The sequence below is a fragment of the Tasmannia lanceolata genome, unplaced genomic scaffold, assembly GCF_043159265.1.
Source record: "Tasmannia lanceolata isolate RefF3 unplaced genomic scaffold, GAP_Taslan_0.1 ptg000007l, whole genome shotgun sequence".
NCBI classification, from domain to species: Eukaryota; Viridiplantae; Streptophyta; class Magnoliopsida; order Canellales; family Winteraceae; genus Tasmannia; species Tasmannia lanceolata.
Window position 1 is genome coordinate 17,996,394 of NW_027518684.1, and position 24,945 is coordinate 18,021,338.

At 40.3% G+C, this 24,945-nt stretch overlaps 1 protein-coding gene across 1 annotated transcript; it reads left to right on the forward strand.

Annotated features, from left to right (window-relative positions):
- LOC143882153 (uncharacterized) lies at positions 1 to 23,948 on the forward strand. Its single transcript, XM_077385597.1, has 7 exons — positions 1 to 1,996; positions 11,515 to 11,605; positions 11,947 to 12,104; positions 12,241 to 12,292; positions 19,192 to 19,271; positions 19,446 to 19,539; positions 22,990 to 23,948. Exons 1-7 carry the CDS (start codon positions 413 to 415, stop codon positions 23,565 to 23,567), a joined length of 2,637 nt encoding a protein of 878 aa, XP_077241712.1. The 5' UTR covers positions 1 to 412; the 3' UTR covers positions 23,568 to 23,948.
- Positions 23,949 to 24,945: the final 997 nt, after the last annotated feature.

The following is a 24,945-nucleotide window of genomic DNA, read 5'->3' on the forward strand; positions in this document are numbered from 1 at the left end:
ATAATGGCACAACTCACTTTTGTTAGAACCAGTGATTTTCCAAGAACCCAACAAGGTGACATACTCAATACAATTAGCAGATCCATATATAAAAAAACCGTTTGGGCGTCCTTCCAACAACAAACAATTTCCATAGGGCTTCGTTCCCACTCTGCCTCGTTTTCTTGATTTGGTCTCTTTTCTCTCCACTGGGTCGGACTTCGGATCCTAAGCCCAACACCAGAAGGAGGACGACGATGGCCAAAAACAAACAAAAAAGGACCAAAATCAACTTGGGTTTCCACTCCTAACCCCAATTTGTAGTTTCAACGAAGTCCTTCAGATTATCTGAAGAGCACAATTTGGCCCGGCCGGGATCCGATCCGATCTGATCCGATTTAAAGTCGGGCATTCAGATGGGAATGCCGAAAAAATGACCAATTCCGAGGAAGAAGAAGAAGAGGAAGAATGCTTCTTCGAGTCTCTAGATCGGATCCTCTCATCTTCTTCAGCTTCCTCCGACAACGAAGAAGAAAAAGATTATTATTCAATGGCCTCCCCTGTCTATGATGTCTGGATTTCAGAACCCTCCTCTGTTGAAGAACGTCGCAATCGCCTCCTCTTAGATTTAGGCCTCAGCGGCGATAAAACCCTTTCTAGGTTAAAGTCCAATAATACCTGGGATTCAGAGATCGGCCGAAAAAGATGTGAAAAACAACAGAAACAACATAATAGAGAAGATAGATCAAACCACTCCTCCAATGGTTCCAATTCGGTGGTCATCACACGATCCAGGTCGTCTGATGGGGTCACAGATTCCAACCTACGCAATCATCACTGTAATTCTTCTTCCTTTACTCCTTCAATTCCAATTCATTCAATTCAATCAGATGCCACACCTACCAATCACACTGTACATGATCATAACCATCATGCCCATCATGCCGTCCTTGTTTCTAACCATGGAAGTAACAACAATGTAGCTTCACCTAGTAAGCCACCTAGTGGGAAATTGTCTAGGAGGGTAGAGGAAATTAAACCCGAGTCTCCGAACCCCTTGAATTCTCCTGTTGTTGTTGTTTTGAGTAGTTCCAGTATCAATGATGGCACTGTAGTCGTGGATGGGGACCCGGACCTGGACCCGTCTCAGTTATGCACGATCAAGAATCTTGACAATGGGAAGGAGTTTGTAGTCAATGAGCTTGGAAAGGATGGAAACTGGAACAAGCTCAGGGAAGTTGAGACTGGGCGGCAGCTCACCAGGGAGGAATTTGAGATGTGCGTCGGGCATTCCCCTATTGTTCAGGAACTGATGCGAAGACAGAATGTGGAGGAATCAGGTGGGAAGAAAGATGATGTACAATCTGGTGGAAATAGTGCTACTACGTCAAAATCGAAGAAGAAAGGGGGGTGGTTGAAGAGCATAAGGAATGTTGCTAGCACTATGACAGGGCATAGGGAAAGACGGAGCAGTGATGAGAAGGATACTTCTTCAGATAAGGGCGGGAGGAGGTCGAGTTCCGCCACGGATGATAGCCAGGATGTTCTGTTTCATACCCCAGAAAGGACGAAAGTTCGGCATTATGGAAAGTCTTGCAAAGAGCTCACCGCGCTTTACATGAGTCAAGAGATTCAAGCCCACAATGGATCCATTTGGAGCATCAAGTTTAGTTTGGATGGGCGGTATCTTGCAACTGCTGGAGAGGACTGTGCGATCCATGTCTGGCAGGTTGTGGAATCTGAGAGAAAGGGGGATTTGTTGACAGAGAAACTGGAGGATGGAAATTCGAATCCTTTCTTTGCAGTTAATGGGTCACCTGAACTGACATTGCTGTCGTCAAACATGGACAGCCATTTGGACAAGAAGAAAAGAGGGAAGGCTTCTTATAATAAGAAAATTATGAACTCGGACCATGTTGTGATACCAGAGAATGTATTTGCACTTACAGAGAAGCCCATCTGCTCTTTCCAAGGGCACCTTGCTGATGTGCTTGATCTCTCGTGGTCTGAATCTCAGGTTAGTCAATACACTACTTTTCCATAGAAATGGTGCCGTTCCTTTTGCTGTTTCACAACCCATACTTTATATTGATATTGAGCAAAAGTGGTGATTTCTCTGAAACTCACCCTGCAAATCAAATATATTTTAGTTACTTGATGTATCTGGCAGATCATAATCTAGATTGATGCCATGTCGTAGGACTTGCCCATATATATAATTTGTTCTTGTCTTCTTTCCTTCCATGACAGCTAATACTAATGAATCCAAGTTTGTGCCGTTTCTTCACCTGACTTCCAATTATTGTCTCTTTTCAAATGAGGTATGCATAGATGTATTAACATCGACCCTGTAAAGTCGAATCAGCAGTTTTTTCTATCTTAAAGTCCCCACTTAGTTTATAAGCTCACGCTACTGAGCTCGGTAACAGGGTTTTAAGTATTAACGTCATGACTTATAGGTTTTAAGTAATCCCTTGCTGTAGTTGAAACGTAATGAGCTTCCTATTTTTCTTTTTGTCTTTTCATCAAGCTGACGTCATCTGCTAGTCTAATTCTAAGGCTGAGAGAGTACACAGTAGATACAGGTTTTCATTGGTAATTTCTCTTGAAATTATAATAGGAACTTCCTTTAATCATCGTCAGCTTCGAATTAGGTAGAGGAGAAGCCCCTTTTAATGAGGCTGGCTTCCTAAATTGATACAATGGAGGAGGTGGAGTTTGATGAGGTTTTGAAGCATAATGTAGTACGAACATTTGAACTGCCAAGATAGGACATTCCTCACTGTAATCATCGATTGGATGATTGGGGAGGCCGTTCATCTTGGTTGATTGAGAGAAAAGGCACTTCTGGTGTCAAGCTGGGAAATTCCACTAATGGTCTATTGGAGTAAGCCTGGACTAGCTGGTGATTTAGAAGAAGAGCTTTTGGGGAGAGAAACTTAGGTCATGATTAGTCAAAATCGTGAATCGTGATTACATAATTACAAAAGTCAACATAATACTTACTCCACAAAAAAAATGAACCACTAATGCAAGGAAAAGAAATAACTCTAGCAACACCCAAACTGACGCATGACGAACATTCTAGCAACTCAAATAATAATCAATGTGAAACTAGGACCATCTTAACATTCTCAGCAATAGTCTGTTGAATCCGAAGCAAACATATTCTAATTCTATAAGTTTCACATCAAAAAACAAGAAAACTCACCAATTTGGTAGCATTACAGCATCAATCATCTAGCACCGCACCAGATGAGCCTTATAACATCCCTTCATAGGAATAATCTCAAGCATAACACCAAGGAAGAAGAAATCTCATTCTCATGTAAAAATTAATTCTAATTTCCAGAAATATATAACATTATACAACCCTAAATTTAGCAAAAACTCATATCCAGTCATTGATCTTCAACTCTAGGATGCTAAACACAAACTTAGAAATTAATTAGAAGTAACTTCAAATAGAAGTAAACCTAAAACCCTAGTAAAAACAAAATTCTGTTGTATCACTGATTAATTTATTCATAAAGTTCCCAAAATAAGTAATAAAAATTCCATGAACCTTTCTCTTATTATCTTAATCCCTTTACAACGCTTAAGTGATAGGCCTGCTTCCTTTCACTCAGGCAAAACTTAACAGAAACTTTAACATGCCCTACTTTAAGATTTGTTTTTTCATAAAATTCGTAAACTTCCCCTTAGAAGTAATAAACACTTAGACAATTTGTAAGCTATGCATTCTCTATTCTTTTCAATCTTGCGCAGATGATGGTGCGTTTGGATCACCCAATAACCCTAGAAATTAATCAAGTACTAAAATACTCTTAGATACCGACTAGTTTCTTATGAAACCTAAATCAAAACATAGACGGCATTCTATCCTTCTACTTCCCTGTTTCATTTGGCTAGTATCATTCTTAGGACTTAGCCTTTGAACCAAGGCTAGCAAAGGATTTGATGCAAAAACTATGCTTCTGCATTTTTTTATTATCTTGATATTATGATAAAAGTTTCCTTTTTTAATTATCAACAAGGAGAAGCTTGTTTAAGGGATTGTCATCCCTAATTGAGTGAAGAAGGGATGTGAAATTTGATGCGGTTTAGAAATAGATCACAGATACAAATATTTGGATCGCCAAGTCTTCTTACCAGTTACCATAGTAAGGACAAGAAACCCCAAAAGAAATATCTTACAAATTACAATAAGATGAACTAGAACAGAACTTAATACTTTTTGTGCATCAGGAAGAAACAAAACAAGAAAACACATCACACTTAGCAATTCATATTCTAATGTCTTTCATAAAATTCATCAATTCATCTATATAATGGATAACTCTCCCCACCTTTGTATCCTCTAACCGAGTCTCTCTTAACACAAACAAACTTATAAATCAAACAAATATCTTCTGAAGACAAAATATAGGTGAAAAGTCCTAAAACAATTAAGAAACCTCACAAAGATTGACACTTCTAGAGGAAAAAAGACCTGTTAAGCGTAAAATCGGGAATCCCCCGAGACCTTGACACGTGGCAAAGGCGTGCCTTCTGGATCCCATGTCTTTGTCCCCCCCGCCTAAAGACATGCGCCGTCGCAAGATGTGAAAAAGGGACTTTCCATAGGCGTGGTGCAATAATCACCCCTCCACCAATGAGACTATCACACACAGTACTCATACCGAATTACAGTACATGATCTCCTCTCCCTATAAAAGACCCCATGCCAGGATCCTCGGGGCCTAGACCACTACTTCATCTTCAACCTCTGGAACTCTCAGATAAGCTCTCACTTGTTATTTCTATCATTTGGCTTTAACTGTGGTACCGATATATGACTTGAGTGTCGGAGTGGCTTCCTAGAGACAAAGCTCCGGGACCCCTAACGCTTTCTCTGTAAATGTAGATCACAGATTGGAGCTCTACCAACCCTTGGATAAGGGAACTGGATTTCGACATCATCAAATTGGCGCCATCCGTGGGACCTTTCTTAGGTCTAACTGGAAGTTAGCTAAGAACTCCGACCCGCATCCGACTGATAGAGTTGTAAGGGCATTTGAAGCTTCGTTTGTAGTTGGCATGCACTTGGGATTTGACAGGCTCGCCTCGGTAGATCGGTCCGTCTGTGGATTCTTGGAGGAAACAATAAGAGTCCGGGGAGAAATCGACCTCCTACTGACCTTTTGTACCTTCCCTATCAACCGTGGAGTTAGGGAACCGTGCATGCTATGTAGCAACTCTCGAAGGTACCAACCGGGTCAAGGAATCTCTCCCCATCAAAGCCCCCGACATCTGCGACAAAGCCCAGGTAATCAGAAATGAACCAATAGAAGATCTCACTCAGATTCTACTGTTTGAAGGGGACAAGGGGCGAACAATATAGATTGGCTCTCTCCTCTCAAGTAACTCCAGAACCGAGCTAGTCAATTTCTTAAAAGCTAATCCGGATGTGTTCGTCTGGCTTCCGATATGCCAGGTACCTCCATGGAAGTATCTGTTCATAAACTCAGTGTTGACCCAACCTTCAAGCCGGTCAAGCAGAGCAAGCGGAACTTCAGCCCTGAGAGACATAATCAAATTAAAGAAGAGGTTGACAAGCTCCTCCGCGCGGGGTTCATCAGGGAAATTCATTATCCGGAATGGTTGGCCAACGTGGTTATGGCCAATAAGGCAAGCTTCAAATGGCAGATCTGTGTCGATTTCACCGACCTCAAATTCGCTTGCTAGAAGGACCATTACCCCCTATCTCGGATAGACCTCATAATCGACGCGACCTCCGGCCATGAGATGCTGAGCTTCATGGACGCCTTCTCCAGTTATAACCAAATTCAGATGTCCAGACCTGACGTCCCTAAGACCTCGTTCATTACCGAACAAGGACTCTTTAGGTACCGAATGATTCCCTTTGGATCAAAGAATGTAGGGGCCACCTATTAAAGGTTAGTCAACAAGCTATTTAAAGATCAGATTGGTCGGAATATGGAAGCTTATGTGGACGACGTGCCCGTTAAGAGTCTGAAGGCCTCTTGGCATATCTCCGACCTTGAAAGAGACATTTTCTGTGCTACGCCAATACTGTATGAAGCTGAACCCAACTAAATGCGCCTTTGGAGTTACCTTGGGTAAGTTTCTTGGTTTCATGGTTAGCTATCGAGGGATTGTGGTGAATCTAGAAAAAATCAGAGCCGTGTTTGACATGGCTCCGCCGATGATGATCACCGAAGTCTAGAGGCTCATGGGACGAATCGCTACTTTGAACAGATTTATGTCAAGGTTGGCTGGGAGATGCCTCCCCTTTTTCAAAGTACTCAGAAATATGAAGGACTTCAAGTGGACGCAAGAATGCCACACATCCTTTGAGCAGCTCAAAATGTACCTCTTGTCACCACCTTTGACTACGAAACTCGTCTAGAGAGAAGAGCTCTACCTTTACTTGGCCGTAAGCCCGGTCGTTGTAACTGCGGTCTTGGTCCGCTGGGAAGACAAGTATGAGCAGCCAGTGTACTATGTCACCTGAGTTCTCCACGATGCAGAAACAAGATATCAAAAAATAGAAAAGTTCGTCTTCGCATTAATGGTTGGAGCCCGAAAGCTACGATCGTACTTCCGGGCCCACATTATAGTCGCCCTCACCTACCAACCCCTCCGGAAGATCCTCGAAAGACCAGATACCTCATGAAGGTTGATTAATTTGGGGATTGAGATAGGAGAGTTTGACATCCAGATCAAACCCCGCTTGGCTATCAAGTCACATAAAATTTAAGGAAAAAACGATAAAAATAAAAGTATTTAAAAATATATAAATACATAAAATTTAAGGAAAAATATAAAATAAAAATATCGTAAAAATATCGGGATAATATCGTGATATTTTTTGATAAAAATAAAAATATCGCTATATTTTTAAAATATTGGGATTATTTCGGGATTTTATCGTTTTATCAAAATATCGTGATAAAAACACTATATTTTGAAAATATTGGAGATATTTGTGACATAGGTAACAAGTACTAGAGGATTTTGTTGTGGAATGTATGGTATCACCCGAAGTTCCCTGGGGGAGGCTCTGATGAGCAGAGAATCAGAAAAGGTGTACCCCTGGATGCTCTATGTCGACGGGGCCACCAATGCAGGGGGAAGCAGAGTTGGGATAGTCTTGGCCGGTCCAACAAATTCCTCGTGGAATATGCCCTACGACTAGAATTCAGGACTTCCAACAATGAAGCAAAGTATGAAGCACTCCTTGACGGCCTTGCCCTTGCCTCTAAGCTAGGGACGGATCACCTGAAAGTCCACTGCAACTCACAACTTATCGTGGGAAAGATCAACGGCCTCTATGAAGCGAAAGAGCCTCGAATGTTGAAATACTTAGAGAAGGTGCAAGGAAAAATTTCAAGTTTTGAAGAGGTCGAGATAGTCTAGATCATAGAAGCAGGAAACACCTAGGGTAGGTGGGAAACGCGTTTCCGAAACGGGTACGAAACGCTTTTTGGAAAATGGGGAAATGCCTGTGAAACGCCTGAAACGTATGTGAAACGTTTGTGAAACGCGTTTCTTAGAATTTAATACTTTTAAAGGGTATATTTAAACCCCCTTTAGTTTTCTGTGAACAACCCTATCTAGTTTAAAGATAAATACAGTAAAGAGGGTTGTCCTTATCAATAAATGTGTAACCATCACATTTATGTGTTTCACTAGCGTTTCCTTTAGATTTCACGTACGTTTCACTAGCGTTTCCTTTAGGTTTCCCAAACGTTTCCCTTGCGTTTCACATGCGTTTCTCTATCGTTTCCCATTTCTCGTTTCCCCTTTGATTTTTTTCATGCGTTACACGTTTCCGTTTCACGTACCATTTCCCGTTTCCGTTTCCCGAACTGGCAACTATGGTCTAGATACCAAGATCCCTCAATGCTACAGCTGACTGCTTGTCAAAGATGGCAACGTTCGATGTATTGAGCCCCTTTACAGTCTATACGGAGGTCCTCCAACACCCGAGCATCTATAGAAAAGAGGTCATTGAACTCGATGACCAACCAAGCTGGATGATCCCATACTTCAATATCTGAAGGACCGTACCTTGCCCCAAGAATGAAAGGAGGCCGAGAGGTTGGTTGCCCAAGCCGCTCAATACGTCTACGATGGGAAGAACCTCTATAAATGTTTTTACTCTTGCTTAAAGTGCCTCTGCCCCCCACTGACTTACTATGCCTTAATGGTGGTTCATGAGGGGATCTGTCGTGATCACTTGGGGGGCCCAGAAGATCCTAAGACACGGCCATTTCTGGTCGACCATCCTCCAGGGCGGACACTCAAGAATTTGTCAAAAGATGCAAACAATGCCAGAAGTTCGCCTAAAAAACACACCTGTCGGCAAGCAATACACACCGATCTCCTGTCCCATTCCGTTTTCTATGTGGGGAATGGATCTTTTAGGTCCCTTCCCCCATCTAGCGGGAAGCGCAACATGCTCTACGTGGCAATAGATTACTTTACCAAGCGGGTGGAGGCTAATTCCGTGGCAAAAACAAATTCTAAGGCAACGGAAGAGTTCTTCTACCATGATATAGTGTGCAGATTCGGGATACCCAAAGTCCTAATTACAGACAAGGGCACTTAATTCGCTAACACCCAATTCAGAAGCTTCTGTGAAAAGCTCGCCATCGAGTAGCGCTTCACATTAGTTGGATATCCCCAAGCGAATGGCCAAGTCGAAGTCACGAACCGAACTCTTCTTCGAAGTATCAAGAAGCGCCTTGAAGGCGTCAAAAAGTCATGGGCGGATGAAGTGCCCAATGTGCTCTGGGCTTACAGAACAATGCCCCGAACCGCCATGAGAGAATCGCCGTTCAGCCTAGCCTTCGGGGTAGAAGCCGTGATCCCAGTGGCAATCAGCATCCTGTCCTTCAGAATTGAAAACTATGATGAAAGTGAAAACTCCGAACTCCTGAGAAATGACCTTGATTTGATAGAAGAAAAAATGGAAAGAGCCCGAGTCCACACCGCCGCTTTACCAACAAAGGGTCGCCTGATACTATAATTCCAGAATGAAAGAGAGGGCTCTTAAGGTTGGGGGCCTCGTCCTCCGATGGTCGGAAGTCTCCGACCCCAAGAACTCCAGAAAGCTCGTCCCAGGGTGGGAGGGACCTTACAAGGTCTCCCGGATTCTCCGACCAGGCTCTTATAACTTGGAAGACTTGAACGGGACTCTGATCCCCCGCACTTGGATCATGGAAATTTTGAGGAAATATTGTCACTTTGTCTCTGAATTGCGTCTCCAAAATCTTCCGAAGATCTCCAAGAAAGCTTGGATCCCACCTCTTAATGTAGGAGATGCCAAAGCTCGACGATAACTCCCTAAGATCTCCACGAAAGCTTGGATCCTACCTCTTAAGGTAGGAGACGATATCTCCCAAAGATCTTCACGAAAGCTCGGATCCCACCTCTTAAGGTAGGATATGCTGAGGCTCGACCATAGCTCCCAAAGATCTCTACGAAAGCTCGGATCCCACCTCTCAAGGTAGGAGATGCCGATGCTCGACGATATCTCCCTAAGATCAACACGAAAGCTCGGATCCCACCTTTTTGGGTAGGAGATGCTGATGCTCGACGATATCTCCCTAAGATCTTCACGAAAGCTCGGATCCCATCTCTTATGGTGAGAGATGCCGGGCTCGGTGATATCTCTCGAAGATCTCTACGAAAGCTTGGTTCCTACCTCTTAATGTAGGAGATGCCGAAGCTCGATGATATCTTCTGAAGATCTCCACAAAAGCTCAGATCCCACCTCTATAGGTAGGAGATGCCGAAGCTCTTCCTATCTCCCGAAGATCTCCATGGAAGCTCCAAGGATAAAAGTGCCAAAGGACAAAGCTCGGATCTTGCCTTTTAAGGCCAGCCATCACATAGCTCTTCCTATCTCCCGATGCTCCACCCTGACTACTTACAAGTGGCAAAGGAAGAAAGCTCAAATCCTACCTCCTAAGATCAAAAGTTTGGAAACACCCTTATCTCTGGGTCAAGTCTCCGAAGGATCACTAAAGTATAGTAGAGCACCAAAGAAAATAGACCATGACAGAAGAGAGAGATCACTTCATCTAAAAGATTAGTCTTATAGGGGGCTCCAAGGCCATTTACATCATTGTCAAACTCCACTAGCTAAGTATATCGAGTCAGAAAGGACAAACGACTCAAATTACATCAAGTACAGACATAGAAGGAATGATCAGAAGAAAAGCCCTGGAAGACATCAAAATACATGAATGCCTGAGCTCTGCAGACAGCATGAATGCTCCTGTGATGGCTGGGTCGAAGGTGAAACTGACCCACTGGAGATTTGCTATGAAGGAGCTTCATGAGCGTAAGATACCATTTACTGTCCACTGGAGCCAGAGATTGAGGAAGGAGGAGAAGAGGATGTGGAAAATAATATGGATGGTGGCCCCTAAGGGTCAGCTTGCGCTCCAGTTCCTTCGAGAAGCTCTCCCTCTACCGATTTCTCCTTTCCTTCCACTGCCTGCTCCTCTTCTTCCAATTCCACGCCTGGGGGAGGACTCAACTCTTTTACCTAGAAATTCGGATCGATCCTTAGAACTTGGTCCCGGCAAGTAGTATAGCTCCGAACCTCCATAGGCAGGCTTTGGTAAGCGACGACGATTACGAAATCCTCCAATTTCTTGAACTCCTCGACCGCCCGAGCTCCGATCTGCTCGCTCTCCCCCAAGGCCTCGGACAATTTTCTCTGGCCTCCTCCGTGAGCCTCTTGGCCGTCTCTACCTCAAACACTTAGGCATTTGATCCGGTCTTCGTCGGCCTTCATTGGCCTTCGTCCTATCCATCAAGGCCTAGTTCTTTTTATCCAAGCCGGCAATCTTCTCTCTCAGGCAGGTGTTCTCCGCACAGAACTCGAGCATGCGATCAGAAAGTCCGGCCTCGTAATCACTAACCTGCAAGAAAGATAAACCAGATAAAAAATCCTGAAGTGTTACGCAGGGTAATAGACCTTGAATGAACAATATTTACCTATTTCAATTGACGAAGTTACCCCTTGGCGTGATGACCAGGGAAAGGCATCGAACTACTGTCGCGTCGTTCGGAAGCACCCCCAAAAGTAGCCATACCTCTAGCCCTTCAACTTGATGCTCAACCAGCTGATTAGTGAATGGTTTTTATATTGAATCCATCTATTTATAGTATATACTGAATCTGGCTACGGGAATACTTCACTAACATTGAGAGAGCATGGATTTAATCTCCTAACACAATTTAGCAGGCTCATTTTTCGTCTTTTCTGGTTGTATCTGTTCTTATTTCATGCAGTGATCCACTCTCTGTTTTGATCCCATCCCAGTTTCTGTTGGTGCTCACTTTCGACTACCTCTATCGTGCCTCGTGCCACATGTATTTTTCAAAGCATTTTCTATATAATAACTGTGCAAATGACTATTTAGCCTGGGATTCTGTAATGTTATTATGATTCTGGCAGGTGAAATCATTTATTAGGTTTTCTGATCATTTGGGATATTTTGTACTTTTCAGTATCTGCTTTCATCCTCAATGGACAAAACAGTTAGGCTCTGGCACATGTCTAGCAATTCTTGTTTGAAAACGTTCTCACACAGTGATTTTGGTAAGTAAAACAAGTTTTGATATATGGTGGCTTCTTTATGCTATAATAACTGTATAAAAAATTAATAAAGTACACAAAAAGCTTCTGAATCAGTTTGAATCATTCAGGACCCTTTTGGCTTGAGTACTTGACTGCTTCGAGAGGGCTCGTACTTAGGGCCCTCATTGAAGGTTGAGGAAGGTTTTTTTTTGCCGACTTTTCAAACCTTGTCTCTCCCTTTTAAATTTTACAATTGTTCTGGATTTGATGTCTGATGCTTGAAGCTTTTAATTTCTCATGGTCATAATTTGGCTTTATTTGCTAATCATGTTCTGCTATTTTCGGGATTTTCCTTTATGTAGTAACGTGCATCCAGTTCAACCCTGTTGATGATAGATACTTCATCAGTGGATCCCTAGATGCTAAGGTCCGCATATGGAGCATTCCAGATCGCTACGTTGTCCATTGGAATGATCTACATGAAATGGTCACTGCTGTTTGCTATACACCAGATGGCCAGGTCTGCTCATTCTTCGCGACATTACTTTCTTCGTCTTCATAATTTCTGGATATACGCCACTTACTCATTTTCCTCAAGTATTCTTTTTGAAATGCCATCTGTTGCTCAAGCATTTCTATTATTTGGCTGTATGAAGGGTGCGCTAGTTGGTTCACACAAGGGGAGCTGCTGTCTATACAACACAACTGGTATGCGGCATGATATTTTCTTTTGTCTCTCTGTCCTTGTCAGTTCCCAGTTCTCTTATTTGAACTTTTGGCAGTTTTAGCTGATTATGTCAATGCTACTTGAAACTAGTTTCTCGAAGAAAACGGTATCTTTGTTGTAATTTCCATTGTTCAGGCCCTGTTCATTTCAGATTCTGACAACCGATGATGGGTGACCCAACCGATTATTGGCCCAAAATTATGTTTAATTTTGGGCAAATAATCGGTTAGGGCCCTCACTATCAGTTGTCAGAATCTGAATGAGCAGGGCCTCAATGTTTCGAAAGACGATTATTGTGTTACTCGTTTCATGGATTGTGGCTAGAGTGTCGTCTTAGCTGGACTTTCGGCTAAACAAGTGAATTCATGCCCACACATGAGCATGAATAGATGCATATATAAATCGGAGCTTCAAGTGATTTTAGAGTTTCACTAGACATCTTCATTTGTCTTCTCCTTTGATCTGATAGATAGAAATGTGATCCGTGATATTGGGGACAGGGGGAGAACCCTCCGTTAGTTATGCCCTAGGTTTGGGATGGTGCTAGTTTCTTGGATGGTGCAGTCTGTAGCCCATCACCAAAATATTGCTACATGTCGGAATGTTGTAGATAGCAGGTTCTGCAACAAAAGTAAGGGCGCTAGTCGACTCCCTACTTAAGGAAATAAAAGGAGACGTATAATGAATATAAATTTGAAAAAGAAAAACAGGTGAAATATGACTGCCGTCAGAGGAGATTGATGTGTGCTGTCGCTTCTTAAATTACAGCTCTCTTTTCATTGGGAAACAACGTGGTTGTTTGTCCCGTAGTGATAGAGATGAGTTTTCATGCAACTCGGGTGAGTCATTGATCGATTCCCTTGCCTTGCAAGGTGCTCAACAAGTCCTTGTGTCTACTTTTGAAGCGGGCCCTCTAGAATCCATTCGTTGATAGTTGAACTAGATCGCATCGTGGCGATTGAAGATTTTGGAAAAGAGTGTCAGATATAAAGTTCTAATTCTAGTTTTGAATTGACATCTGAGGCGCCAAATTATTTTTCATCATTTAAGAATACCGTCATTTGTGTTACTCTCTAGTTGATGCCCCTTTTCCTGATGATTGTTCTTTCCATGGTTTTAAATTTCCCTGAAACGACCGAAATGTTTCCGTTTCCATCCCCGCCAAAACGAAATCTACATGAATTCCTTGCATGTCATTATTTCCATCGATATTCCCGAAAGTTGACTGAAATTCGACCGTGTTCGCAACAAATTTCACATGCATGAAAAAGAGAATCACACACATAAAATATATTGGGATCAAATTTTCCTCTTGCGAGAAGAGGTTTTATTAATTTTGGTAGAAATCGTACACTTCCGGATTTATTGGTCGTCAATTACATTTCTTGAAGAAAGAAACTACCCCTGATTATCCATCAAGAGGCTCCCCATCTAAATATAACTATTCGTTAATTATCCTCCAGAAAGATCTAATTTTTGTGAAAAGATCCTTTCGGGTAGAATTTCTTCATCTTCCCTTTGGGAGCTGTCATCTTTATCATCATTCTCCTGGAGGAGAAAGGTCTTCTCCCTTTAGGGAGTCTCTAGGAAGAGATCCTAAAGGGATTTTCTTTCGTCTTCCTTTTAGGGAACCTTCATCTTTATCATCTTTCTCCTAAATGAGAAAGGTCATCTCCCTTTAGGGATTCTCTGGGAAGAGATCCTAAAGAGACCTTTAGAGAGTCTCTGGAAAGAGATTCTAAAGGGATTTTCCGTCTTCCTATGGGGGAACCTTCATCTTTATCATCTTTTTTCTGGAAAAGAAAGGTCTTCTCCCTTTAGGGAAAATGGACTTTTAGAGTCTCTGGAAAGATATTCTAAAATGATTTTCTTCTTTCTCCCAAAGGAGAAAGGTCTTCCTTCTTTTGGGGAAACCGCCGTCTTTATCGTCTTTCTCCCGGAAGAGAAAAGTCTTCTCCCTTTAGGGAATCTCTGGGAAGAGATCTTAAAGGGACCTTTAGAAAGTCTCTGGAAGAGATTCTAAGGGGATCTTCTTCATCCTTGAAAGAAAAAGGTCTTCTTCCGCAGAGAAAATTTGCAAAAGAAAGAAAGAAGAAAAAAAGAAATTGTTAGCCAAATCTTTTCTCTCCTCTTTCTTTTGTTTCTCCTTTCATGTAGTTTTTTTTTCTCCCAAAAGATCCGATCCCTTTGCTAAAGGATCTTCGCTCTATGTATAGAATTCTCTTGATGTGGTTGGTAATTGTCACTTCACCTCTTATCTCTAAACTTCACGATCTTCACTTCCCTTTGTGGGGAGTTACGTAAGTTCTTCCTTTTTTGAGAAGTGGATGACTCTTTCTTTCCTTCACGAGAGTTATTTTATTCCGTAAAATTTAGGGATTTATTTTCCCTTAGTCTTGGGCTCCTTTTTTTGTTTTCTTTTTCTTTAACTTTATATTTGTCCTTTTACTTTAGGGAATAACGTGATGCGTAACCAACCATTTTCTCTCTCTTCTTATTTTACTTAGTGATTTTACCATTATCTCCTTTTTATAAAATTTTGAGTCCACCAGACCGCAATTCCCGAAATTCGACCAAAATTCTTGAAATGGTCGGAACGACAAAAAATAGGAAGGCATTATGATTTGCATTTCATTTCATTTCATCAATGTACATAATGATATTTGGTAGGCAACAATGTAACATCATTGAACTGCACAACTAAGTAACAGTATCTTATGCCTGATCGGCATGGGACCAACACGTCACTCGGTGGTCAATGTGATTAAGCCATTATGGATTGTTTTCTTGCTCATGTGTTGGTTTCTAAGTATGTACATGTCCTTATTCTAGTATTTCCTAAAGTTTCATCTTAAAATTTCATCATTTGAATATGTTTCCATACGTTTTCATGATTTTACTATATTTCCACTGAAATTTCTATTGTTTCCGTTTTCTTGCCGACCGAAACCAAAACCAAAACTGAAATTTAAAACCCTGGTTCATTCAACATCTCAAACATTCAAGATGAAGTGGCATAGTTACTATCCGATGGAGGCGTGATGACCGAGATGTGGGTTTAATTTACTTAGTTCCTCATACTCACAATCTTCAGAGACAGAAAAGTCGCCATCTTCATTGGGGCCGCTAGATTGTAAGACGGTGGGCCATTGATGGGTGACTTTAAAGAATTTCAAATCGGTTCTTTTGCTGTAGGTCCATATACTTATTTAATCTATAATATATACTAACCATGTTTCTTTTCCATTGTCATTAGCTTTTTTTCCCAAAAATATCTTTGTGGAAAACCTTTTCCTCTAGAAATCAGTTGATATATATCATAACCATACCTAGAATGGGTGGGGCCTATCACTCCGCCCAAACCCCCATGCATCCGCGCGGGCGGGGGGGCTACTAAAAAACCATGCAGAGTGGGGCCCACTATTTTATCCCTTATTGATGGGTGGGGTCCACCATCTCTACCCAAACCCATGCATTAGGGTGGGACCCACCATTGTACAACCACGCATAGCATGGGCCCGGAATACTAGTATTATATATATATATAAAGAGAGAGAGAGAGAGAGAGAGAGAGAGAGAGAGAGAGAGGAAAGTGTTCCTAAGCTATAGCTTAGATAAGCTTATCTAACTATAGCTCAAAAACACATGTGGCCCCACATTTTTTGGGGATCCAAAGCATTCATTTGGAAGGCCCTTCCATGGATAGGGTGTGTACCAAAAATCAGCTCTATAGGATCATCCTAACCCTGCCATCTGTTGAGGGAAAAATTGGGCAGAAACATGGGCACACAGTGTCTGTCCATTTTCCACTCCACCTTTGATTGGGTTAGGATGATCCTATAGGGCTGATTTTTGGTACACACTCTATCCATGGAAGGGCCTTCCAAATGAATGCTTTGGACCCCCTAAAAAATGTGGGGCCACATGTGTTTTGGAGCTATAGCTTATCTAGCTTAGATAAGCTATAGCTTAGGAACACTTTCCTCACACACACACACACACACACACACACACACACACACACACACACATATATATATATATATATATATATATAACAGCAAATTAGAGATAATAATAAAATGACTTTATTTATTTTCCATCCAAATCTATTAATTTAAATAGAAACTACCATGATTATGTATTCAATACCATAATATGAATTGTTTGCCAACAAACTTGTCTCGTACTAATCATTCATTTTTCTTCCAATCCCATGCATCTTAGATAATAATCTTAAAAATAATAAAAGACAAGTAATATCAATTCTCTAAGTCTCCAATATCAAATGAAAAATATCAATTATAAAAAATTGATGATAAGTCTTAGTTGTTTTCCTCGTTATCACCTTTCCCCTCCATAACGTAAGTAATGCCCTCAAGGACATGCATTGTGCTTCACTAAGTGCACAAACTAACATGCATTCCTTGAAGGTGGAAAGAAAGAAAAACTACGTTGCAGTGTTAATATTTATTTGCATATTTATCTGGGGACAACTTGTCCCATCGGGTTGTACTTTGATTATTCTTGAATCAAAATTGTTACCTTTCAAAAAAAATATTTATCTACATATTCATTTTATAATAGTTAATGCACATGCAATCACTATAAAAAAAAGTAGTCATGGAAAAAAAGAACTTTTAATCTCACGATCCCCAGCTACTAATCTCAGCTAAAGAAGGTGACATGACCACTTCTAATTTCGGCCAAAGAAGTTGAGATGCAATACCCACGTACTTCTAATCTCAGTGTGGAAAAAAAAGAGAAAGGTGACTTTTGACAATCATTCTCTACATCTGTTTTGCTCTTTTTTCTGCGTGAAAATGAAAAATCAAAAAACTCGGGAAGAACATGTTTTGCAATTCTTACCTAGGACGTTCATTACTCCAAAATCTGCCATTTGGGTGGTAAAAGTGTGGTTTTTCGAAGCGAACACAATCATTTTAGGCGATACGCATTCCCCTGTTTCTGCTCATTTTATCGACTTATAAATAGGGACAAAGATAAAGCTTTTCTGAACGAAGATAAAGTGCACATGTTGACTTGTAGTCCCTGTGGAACTACCAGTAACTCCAAAAGCTTAAGCTGTTGGAGAAGGTGTTATTAAATCTTTTGTACTTTAACAATCCCCCCTCACATGTGGCCCCTCCTTTCTAGGGTTGGTCTACACTTTGCACATGTGGCCCCTCTTTTGGGCTTGGCCATTGCATGTGGATATTTGCTATCAAGGAGGTTTGAACTTAGCACCTTTGGCTCTGATACCATGTTAGAAATGGAGCTAGGGTAAGAAGAGAGGAAGAAGAAGAGGAGTAGAGAAGATGGGAAGTCTCAACTAGGGAGATCTTCATGTAAATGATGTATATATAGGTCCAGATAGGGCATCCAATGTACAAAGACTACAATACCCCTAACACTACAAGTAATACCTAAACTACTCTTACATGTTATTCAACATATATATATATATATATATATATATATATATATATATATATATATATATATATAGAGAGAGAGAGAGAGAGAGAGAGAGAGAGAGAGAGAGGATTTACCAAAAAAGAAAGAACAAAATAGAGGAAAGGTGGTAGCACGCGCACACAGCGTGGGAGAGATGGAATGGAAGAACTCTTCTTCTTTTTCTTTCCCTTAGGATCTTAGCTCGGACCATGTTGAGTTGTGGAGATAAGGTGAGAGGAAGAAGAAGAGGAATGGAGAGGATGGAGAGTCTTCACTAAGGAGCTCTCTATTGAATATGATGTATATATAGGCCCAACTAGGGCAACATGATACAAAGACTATAATACCCTCTAACATACACGTAATGACTACAATGCTCTTCAACACTCTTCAACAATTATTAATCATTGTGTGTTATGCCTAGTTGATGTTGAGTTTGTTGACCATTTTTATTGTACTGCATCTTGGCCTCTTTAGAGTTAGTTTGGTTTGGTTCTCCCTGGTCATATCACTTCACTATTCATGCTTGAATCGTGGGTGGTTTTACTCCTTGACCTTCTAGAGATAAAGTTTTCTTTGGAGCATGTTCTCTTGGGTTGTTTGGAAGGAATGGAACAATTGAGTTTTCAAAGGTGTATCAAAGAGACTGCATAGTTTGCATAGACAAATTTTCTTTGTGATTTTCCAATGGGCACGATCCTTTAGAGGAATTATGGTGCCCACTCATGGATTTTGCAGAATTTACAAGGAGGTTCCATGACCCAGGTGAGAGCCTTCCTTGTAAGTTGAAATTGAACTTCAACAGCTTGAATCTTGATTAACTGGTATTGGAACTCTCCTAAGGAGTGTAGATAGAGAGACGTTATGGGCCTTTTCAAAACCTATAGGACTGAAGGATACTAACGAGGAGGAGGTTTAGACCCTTCTTCATTTTTTTAGGCTCTTGGAGCAGACTCAACTTAGCCATATTATCATCAAGAGAGAATACCTCGATGTAGTAAGGTGGGTCAGTGACGGCGTCAGTATCCTGTAGTGATTGACAGACGCTATGTAGGAGATTGTGGACATGGTTTGGAGGGACAAGTCATTGAGTTTCGACACATTTGGCAGTCGGCCAACTGCAATGCAGATTTACTCTCTCTTTCGAGAGTAAACATGGAGTCAATATTATTACATGATCATTTTCCTCTTTGGGGATGTATCGGCTTCTAGACTGCGTGCTTGTGCTGCTTTTTCTTCTATTGTATTTTCATAGGAAGTATTTTCTCTTTTTTTCCTCTCTTTTTTGCTTTGGATCACTTCTGTTTTGATCATTTCGGCCATGGGGTCTTGCCCTTTAATAAAATTTCATCGTCAATTAAAAAAAAAGATATTGTCTACTTTAACGACTCTTGGCCTCAATTTTCTTTTCTCATTCTTTCAGATAATAAGCTGCATCAGAAAAATCAAATCAATCTGCAAAACAAGAAGAAATCCCATGTCAAGAAAATAACCGGTTTCCAGGTACAAAAGTTGCCCATACAATTTAAAAGCATTACAATTCTTTAGATGTGCTTTATCTTTCGTTTTCATGTTGCATTTCATTAGTTGTCATCTTTATGCAGGATGCTTCGAGTGTTCAGATGGACTCTAAGCTTACCATACTCTTTTTTTTTCTGTATTAATTTTATTAAACAGTTTGCACCAGGGAGTTCGTCCGAAGTTCTTGTAACATCTGCAGATTCACGCGTACGTGTCATTGATGGTGTTGATCTGGTTCACAAATTCAAAGGTATTAATCAAAACTTACATGTAATACTCATAGATAGATATAAACTTCACTCTTTGTTCCATTTCCATGGATGTGCTATCTCTGTCTGAGGATCCCACTAATCACAAAATGTTTCATCTGCTAAATTTTCTTAGGGATACTATTTATTCAATCCAAGGTTTTAATTTTGGTTTCGGCTAAAATTTCAGCCGAAATCCTGAACATTTGGTCGAAATTTGGTAGACCTCATCGAAATTCCGATTTTTTCTCCTGAAATTTCGACTGAAATTACCGAAAATTCAGCCGAAATTTTGGTTGTACTTCCGTAGAGAAATAAAATATTAATATTCTATTCAAGTTTCAACCGAAATTTCGTACGTTTCGGGAATTTCGGTTTCGGAACGTTTCGATTTCGGTGTTGACCGAAATCCGAAATTTCGGATTTCGGTCGAAATTTAAAACCTTGATTCAATGTCGACCGAAATTTGGTACGTTTCGGGAATTTCGGTTTCGGAACGTTTCGATTTCGGTGTTGACCGAAATCCGAAATTTCGGATTTCGGTCGAAATTTAAAACCTTGATTCAATGTCTCGGGAACTTGCCAGTTGCTCCGTATTATTTGGAAAGAAATCTACATAGATGGTAAATAATGCAAGAAATTACCAATAGTTCGAATTCAAGTATTTATAATTTTAGATTCTGTTATGTTGATGCTTTTCAGTTGGGTGATATGAAAAAAAATGTTTCTATTGTTTAATACCAGTTTGCATCAGTTTTGTATTGGATGATATGTATCTCTTTATTGAATGTCTTATACAGAATCTTTTGATGCAAATTTCAAAAATTTCAACCCTTGTTTTACTTTCTAGAAGAAATTTTAATGCCTGAACCTTTAAGTGGTCCAATAGTAGACGGTTAAGGACAAAAACCTGTCTAGGATAAGTTGCATGGATGGTTTTTGTTTTGCTGAACTGTTTCTGCTTTTCTAGTTAATCAATAATGTCCCAAAAAAGAGAAAGAGATAAAGTAACAAATGATGTACCCATGGAATTGGCAACAAATCAGTGAATATTCAAAACATGTGAGAAGTTAGTAAGTTACCTAATTGTTTGTCAAGGAAACCATTTCCCAAAAAAAAAAAAAAAAAAAAAAAATCAAGGCATTGCCACTTAGGACGAAGAGTGATACTATGTTCCTATATTCACAAATAGCTGTGTAACCTATGACTGAAATTCTGGCTGTGATATGCTGCTGAACAGGCTGGAGATCCATTAAGTAGAAAATGCCACAGGCCCTCTCTTTGCCAAAAAGAGGGAATTTTGGGCACTTGAGGCTAGGAAATAGGAAGTGACTGGAAACATTAATTGACCCCAATGGAGTAGATATGCATACCTTTTCTTTTCTGAAAAGAAAAACATATGTTGTTACATTGATACAACATGTTTGGGTGTCCCACACAGGCTCAAGGTATCGAGCAAGGCAATGTTGAAAAAGCGAAACATTCTGCATGCCATACATAGAGTAGTGTCATAAAATATGAATATAAATTCGTAAGTTATAAGAGGACAAATATATAGAAAAACTACCTCTGCATAGAGGTTTAACATTTTCATATACCGTACTAAAAACAGCCATTGATGTACCCAGACACTAAAAAATTAGAGCTCATGTGGAAGGCCTGTGATTAATGACATACAGCAGGATCCTTCCTAGAAGGCAGCATAGCTGACATCATGATGGACAATGTGGTTCCTCGTGTAAGGGGCTAATCATTAGGTGTATTATTTGATTTGTCCAAAAAATACCAAATGAAGGGAAAAACTAATTATGCTTTTTTAGTTTTTTCTTGATGGCCTTCTTATTATGTGTCCTACAACAATTTTCTTAAAAGGTGGACTTTTGATTAAGAGTAAAGATAGTGATGGAAACCATGCGTGGCACCAATGATAATTTAATTGGCAGTTGACTCAGCTTTTGTCTACCATGTGTAGTGAATTACTGGGCTGCTCCAATGAGATAGTTATATCTTTCATTCACTTCTTGTCATGGGCATGATTTGGGGACAGCAGAAACTGGTTCTTCTCAAATTCTAAATGTCAGAGCAATCTTTTTTTCTCACAACAGTCAGTATTGCAAATAAAGAACGCAGGGTAAAATTGTCACAGTAACCAAATTCTTCAACACTTTCTAAGAAAAATTCTGTTTCAGAGCAGAACTGTATATATAAAGTTACTGAGAATCATTATGTTTCTCGAAAGTGAAATAAGTTGGACTCAATCCTCTAGAAGCTCAACTATAATCTCATGCTTGGTTACAGACCCAACCACATTTTTGGGTAATGTTGAAATTGAAAAAGAAAAAAAGAACTCTCAATTGTTTCAATATAAGGATAAACTAACAGTTCTCTATTTTTCATGTGGAGTGGTAAAGTCCAAGGAGCAGTCAATGAGAAAGATCTAGATTTCAGAAATCGAAAATTTGATTTATTGCAGCTGACTTTCGAATTTGTTGACCCGGTTATTGTCTGAATAGTGGTGTTTCAAATTAGAACCACAGAGATCTATTGGATGGTTTGACTGCTTTGGGGCCACAAGCAGGTCTAGTTATGAACATTTAAATAAATCAAACTTGTCTAAATTCTGAAGATGACCTGGTTCTGTCTAATCAATTCATGTGTTGCACAGATCTTTTTTCTCTTATATTTTTTTATGGCTCTATGGATCATGAAGAAATCCTTAAAAGAGTAGTTCTGAATTCACATAAATATCAAATTCCAAGTTAATGGATGTATAAGATGATTAATATGATTATTGCAAGACTCTAGCTTTAGATTGTGAGGTTTCAACCCCCAAAAATTGAAACTTTTCAATGGAACTGCAGACTAGCATTTCTCCATGTCAACTAACAACAAGAAATTTCCTTGTGATTGAGCCAATTTACTGTAGAAATGTGGTGGCAACTTTTGTTGGTTTCACAAATCTTGCTTCTTGTTCTTTAGTATTCATAGAGACTCTCACTAGTTGGGTTTTTTCAAGAGAAGTTTCCTGTAGCATTTCCCTGAACAACATACCATCTTTGTCTGACACAAATGTTAAAAGCCTTGCACTTGACATTGAAATGGGCATTCCAAGCCAAGCTTCAAGTTGACCAGAAAGTCTTCAAAGATTTATCTGAATAAGTACATTCCAAACAATTGTTTATTATCCCCAACTGGAGCTTCACTGCTTACATTTTGTCTACAAGGAATTCTGATTTGCACTTTCCATTGCATGGAGAAGCATTTTACAGTTTCTCTCGTCATCCATTTCATTCAGAAATTTACATTAGCTGGCTATGTGCAAGGTCTCTGGCCATTTGTTTCTAATTTTGAATCAATTGAGGAAGAATCTTACTGGTGCAAATGAATGGCAAGCTAATTTTTTCTATGATTCGTAAGCTGATACGGATACTTGTTGTTGCTGTTCCTTGCAGGGTTTCGCAACACAAGCAGCCAAATCTCTGCTTCGTTGACTACAAACGGAAAGTATGTGGTGTGTGCTAGCGAGGACTCACATGTGTATGTGTGGAGATATGATGGTGATTCCCGGCCTACTAGCAGAAGCAAAGGTATCACCATCACACGATCTTACGAACATTTTCACTGTCGAGATGTATCAGTGGCCATTCCATGGCCTGGCATCCGCACGCTAAGCCTGCAGGACACTTGTAACCGCAATCCAAATGAAATTTCTACCGCAGACCTCCTGGCAACGTCAGTGGATGAGGTTAACGGGCATGAGGGGTCACCATTGACATATGGCTGCAGTGGTGGTAGCCCATTTCAGAGTGGTACCCTTCCCAATTCAAACAGCAATTACTTGTCTGATAGGGTTTTGGGGGGGACATCATGGCCTGAGGAAAAGATGCTGTTGGCGAGTGAAAAGCGGGTCTCTCAGGGCAATGGCATTTTTTGTAGTGGGAGATCAGCCTGGGGCATGGTCATTGTGACTGCTGGTCTTGGAGGTGAAATCAGAATATTTCAAAATTTTGGCTTGCCAGTTCGGATTTGAGGGCGACCGACCAGCAACTTGGTTATAATTAAGAGAAAGAAACATCAAATTATTCATGGATCTCCAGTATTTGTTCCCTTTGATGAATTACGGTAACAAGCAGTACGAGCTACAAGGTACATCGGCCAAAGTTTACGTGAATCGTTTACCTGTAACTATTCAATATCAAGTGCTTGCTACTGCCCCCAACATGTACCATCTGCTTCCTTCGGGGTACGATATTTTTTGTGTATAGATCGATGAAATATATGGTGAGGATTATAATATTCACTGAGTTCCATCCCTTGCTTCCATTCGCATGCAATTGGAATTGTAGTAGTAAGTCCATGCAAAAGATATTCAATTTCAATGGATTCAACTCTAGCAGAAATCATTATGGGATTTCTAGCAACAAGTAGTAGCCTGAATCCCAGAATTTGTTTAAACAAAATTACGTGTAACTGATCAAATGATAAAAAGGTTTCCTTATTTGTGGAACACCTTTGACACCTTCCATGCAACAATCGTGTGGGCCTACTATTATCCAAATGAGAGATAGTTCATGAATAAACATCCATAAAAGTTGGAGTCTTAAGAGCTGAAATAAAATAGATTCAAATCCTTTTTTTTAGATTCAAATCCTTGGAAATACTGAAAGTCAGGATCAGCAGTGTCATGAATGGGCATACAAACACATAAAGGTGGTACAATTATAGTTCCACTCTTGATATTTGATCCAACAGCTCAAAAAGTGAGCTGCTGTTTAGATCAAATATCAAGATGGGATGATGAGGAAATGGATGAGCTGTTGGCTATAGGGGATGTCTTCGGAATAATGTTTTTGACGATGATTTGGAAGCCACAAAAATTTTGTTTCGGTAAATGGCTATTAGGGATTTGAAAGAACTAACGAAGGTTGGTATTGAGAAGGAAGGTGATGAAAAGGGGGATGAGAGTACTAACCCTGAATGAATGGCCTTCCGGCCCCGGAGAAGAAAAAAAAAAGAAGATGAAAAGGAGGCCGAGGGGAGTAACCCTGAATAAAAGGCCTTCCGGCCCCGGAAAAAAAAAAGGGAAAAAAAAAACAAGAAGAGAACGTGGAGAAGAAAAAAGAGAGAGGAAAAAAGGAGAGAATAGTAAATGAATAGACAGAGAAATGCAGGAAAAAGGAAATTAGAACTCAGTAAGAACTCTTCAATCTTGCGCGTTTGGTGGTATTTAGGTTCGTTTCTCGTCAGGGAGTATCAAAATTGGGTTTATAGGTCTTCTAGGGTTAAATCCCTTTCATATTCTTGTAGGATTTCTATAGTTTAATAGCACTGTGAATTGCCTGTCACTATCCAAAAATTGTCATTTTTCCATAGTTATAGATTGAGAGATTCGTTCTTTCGCTCAGGCT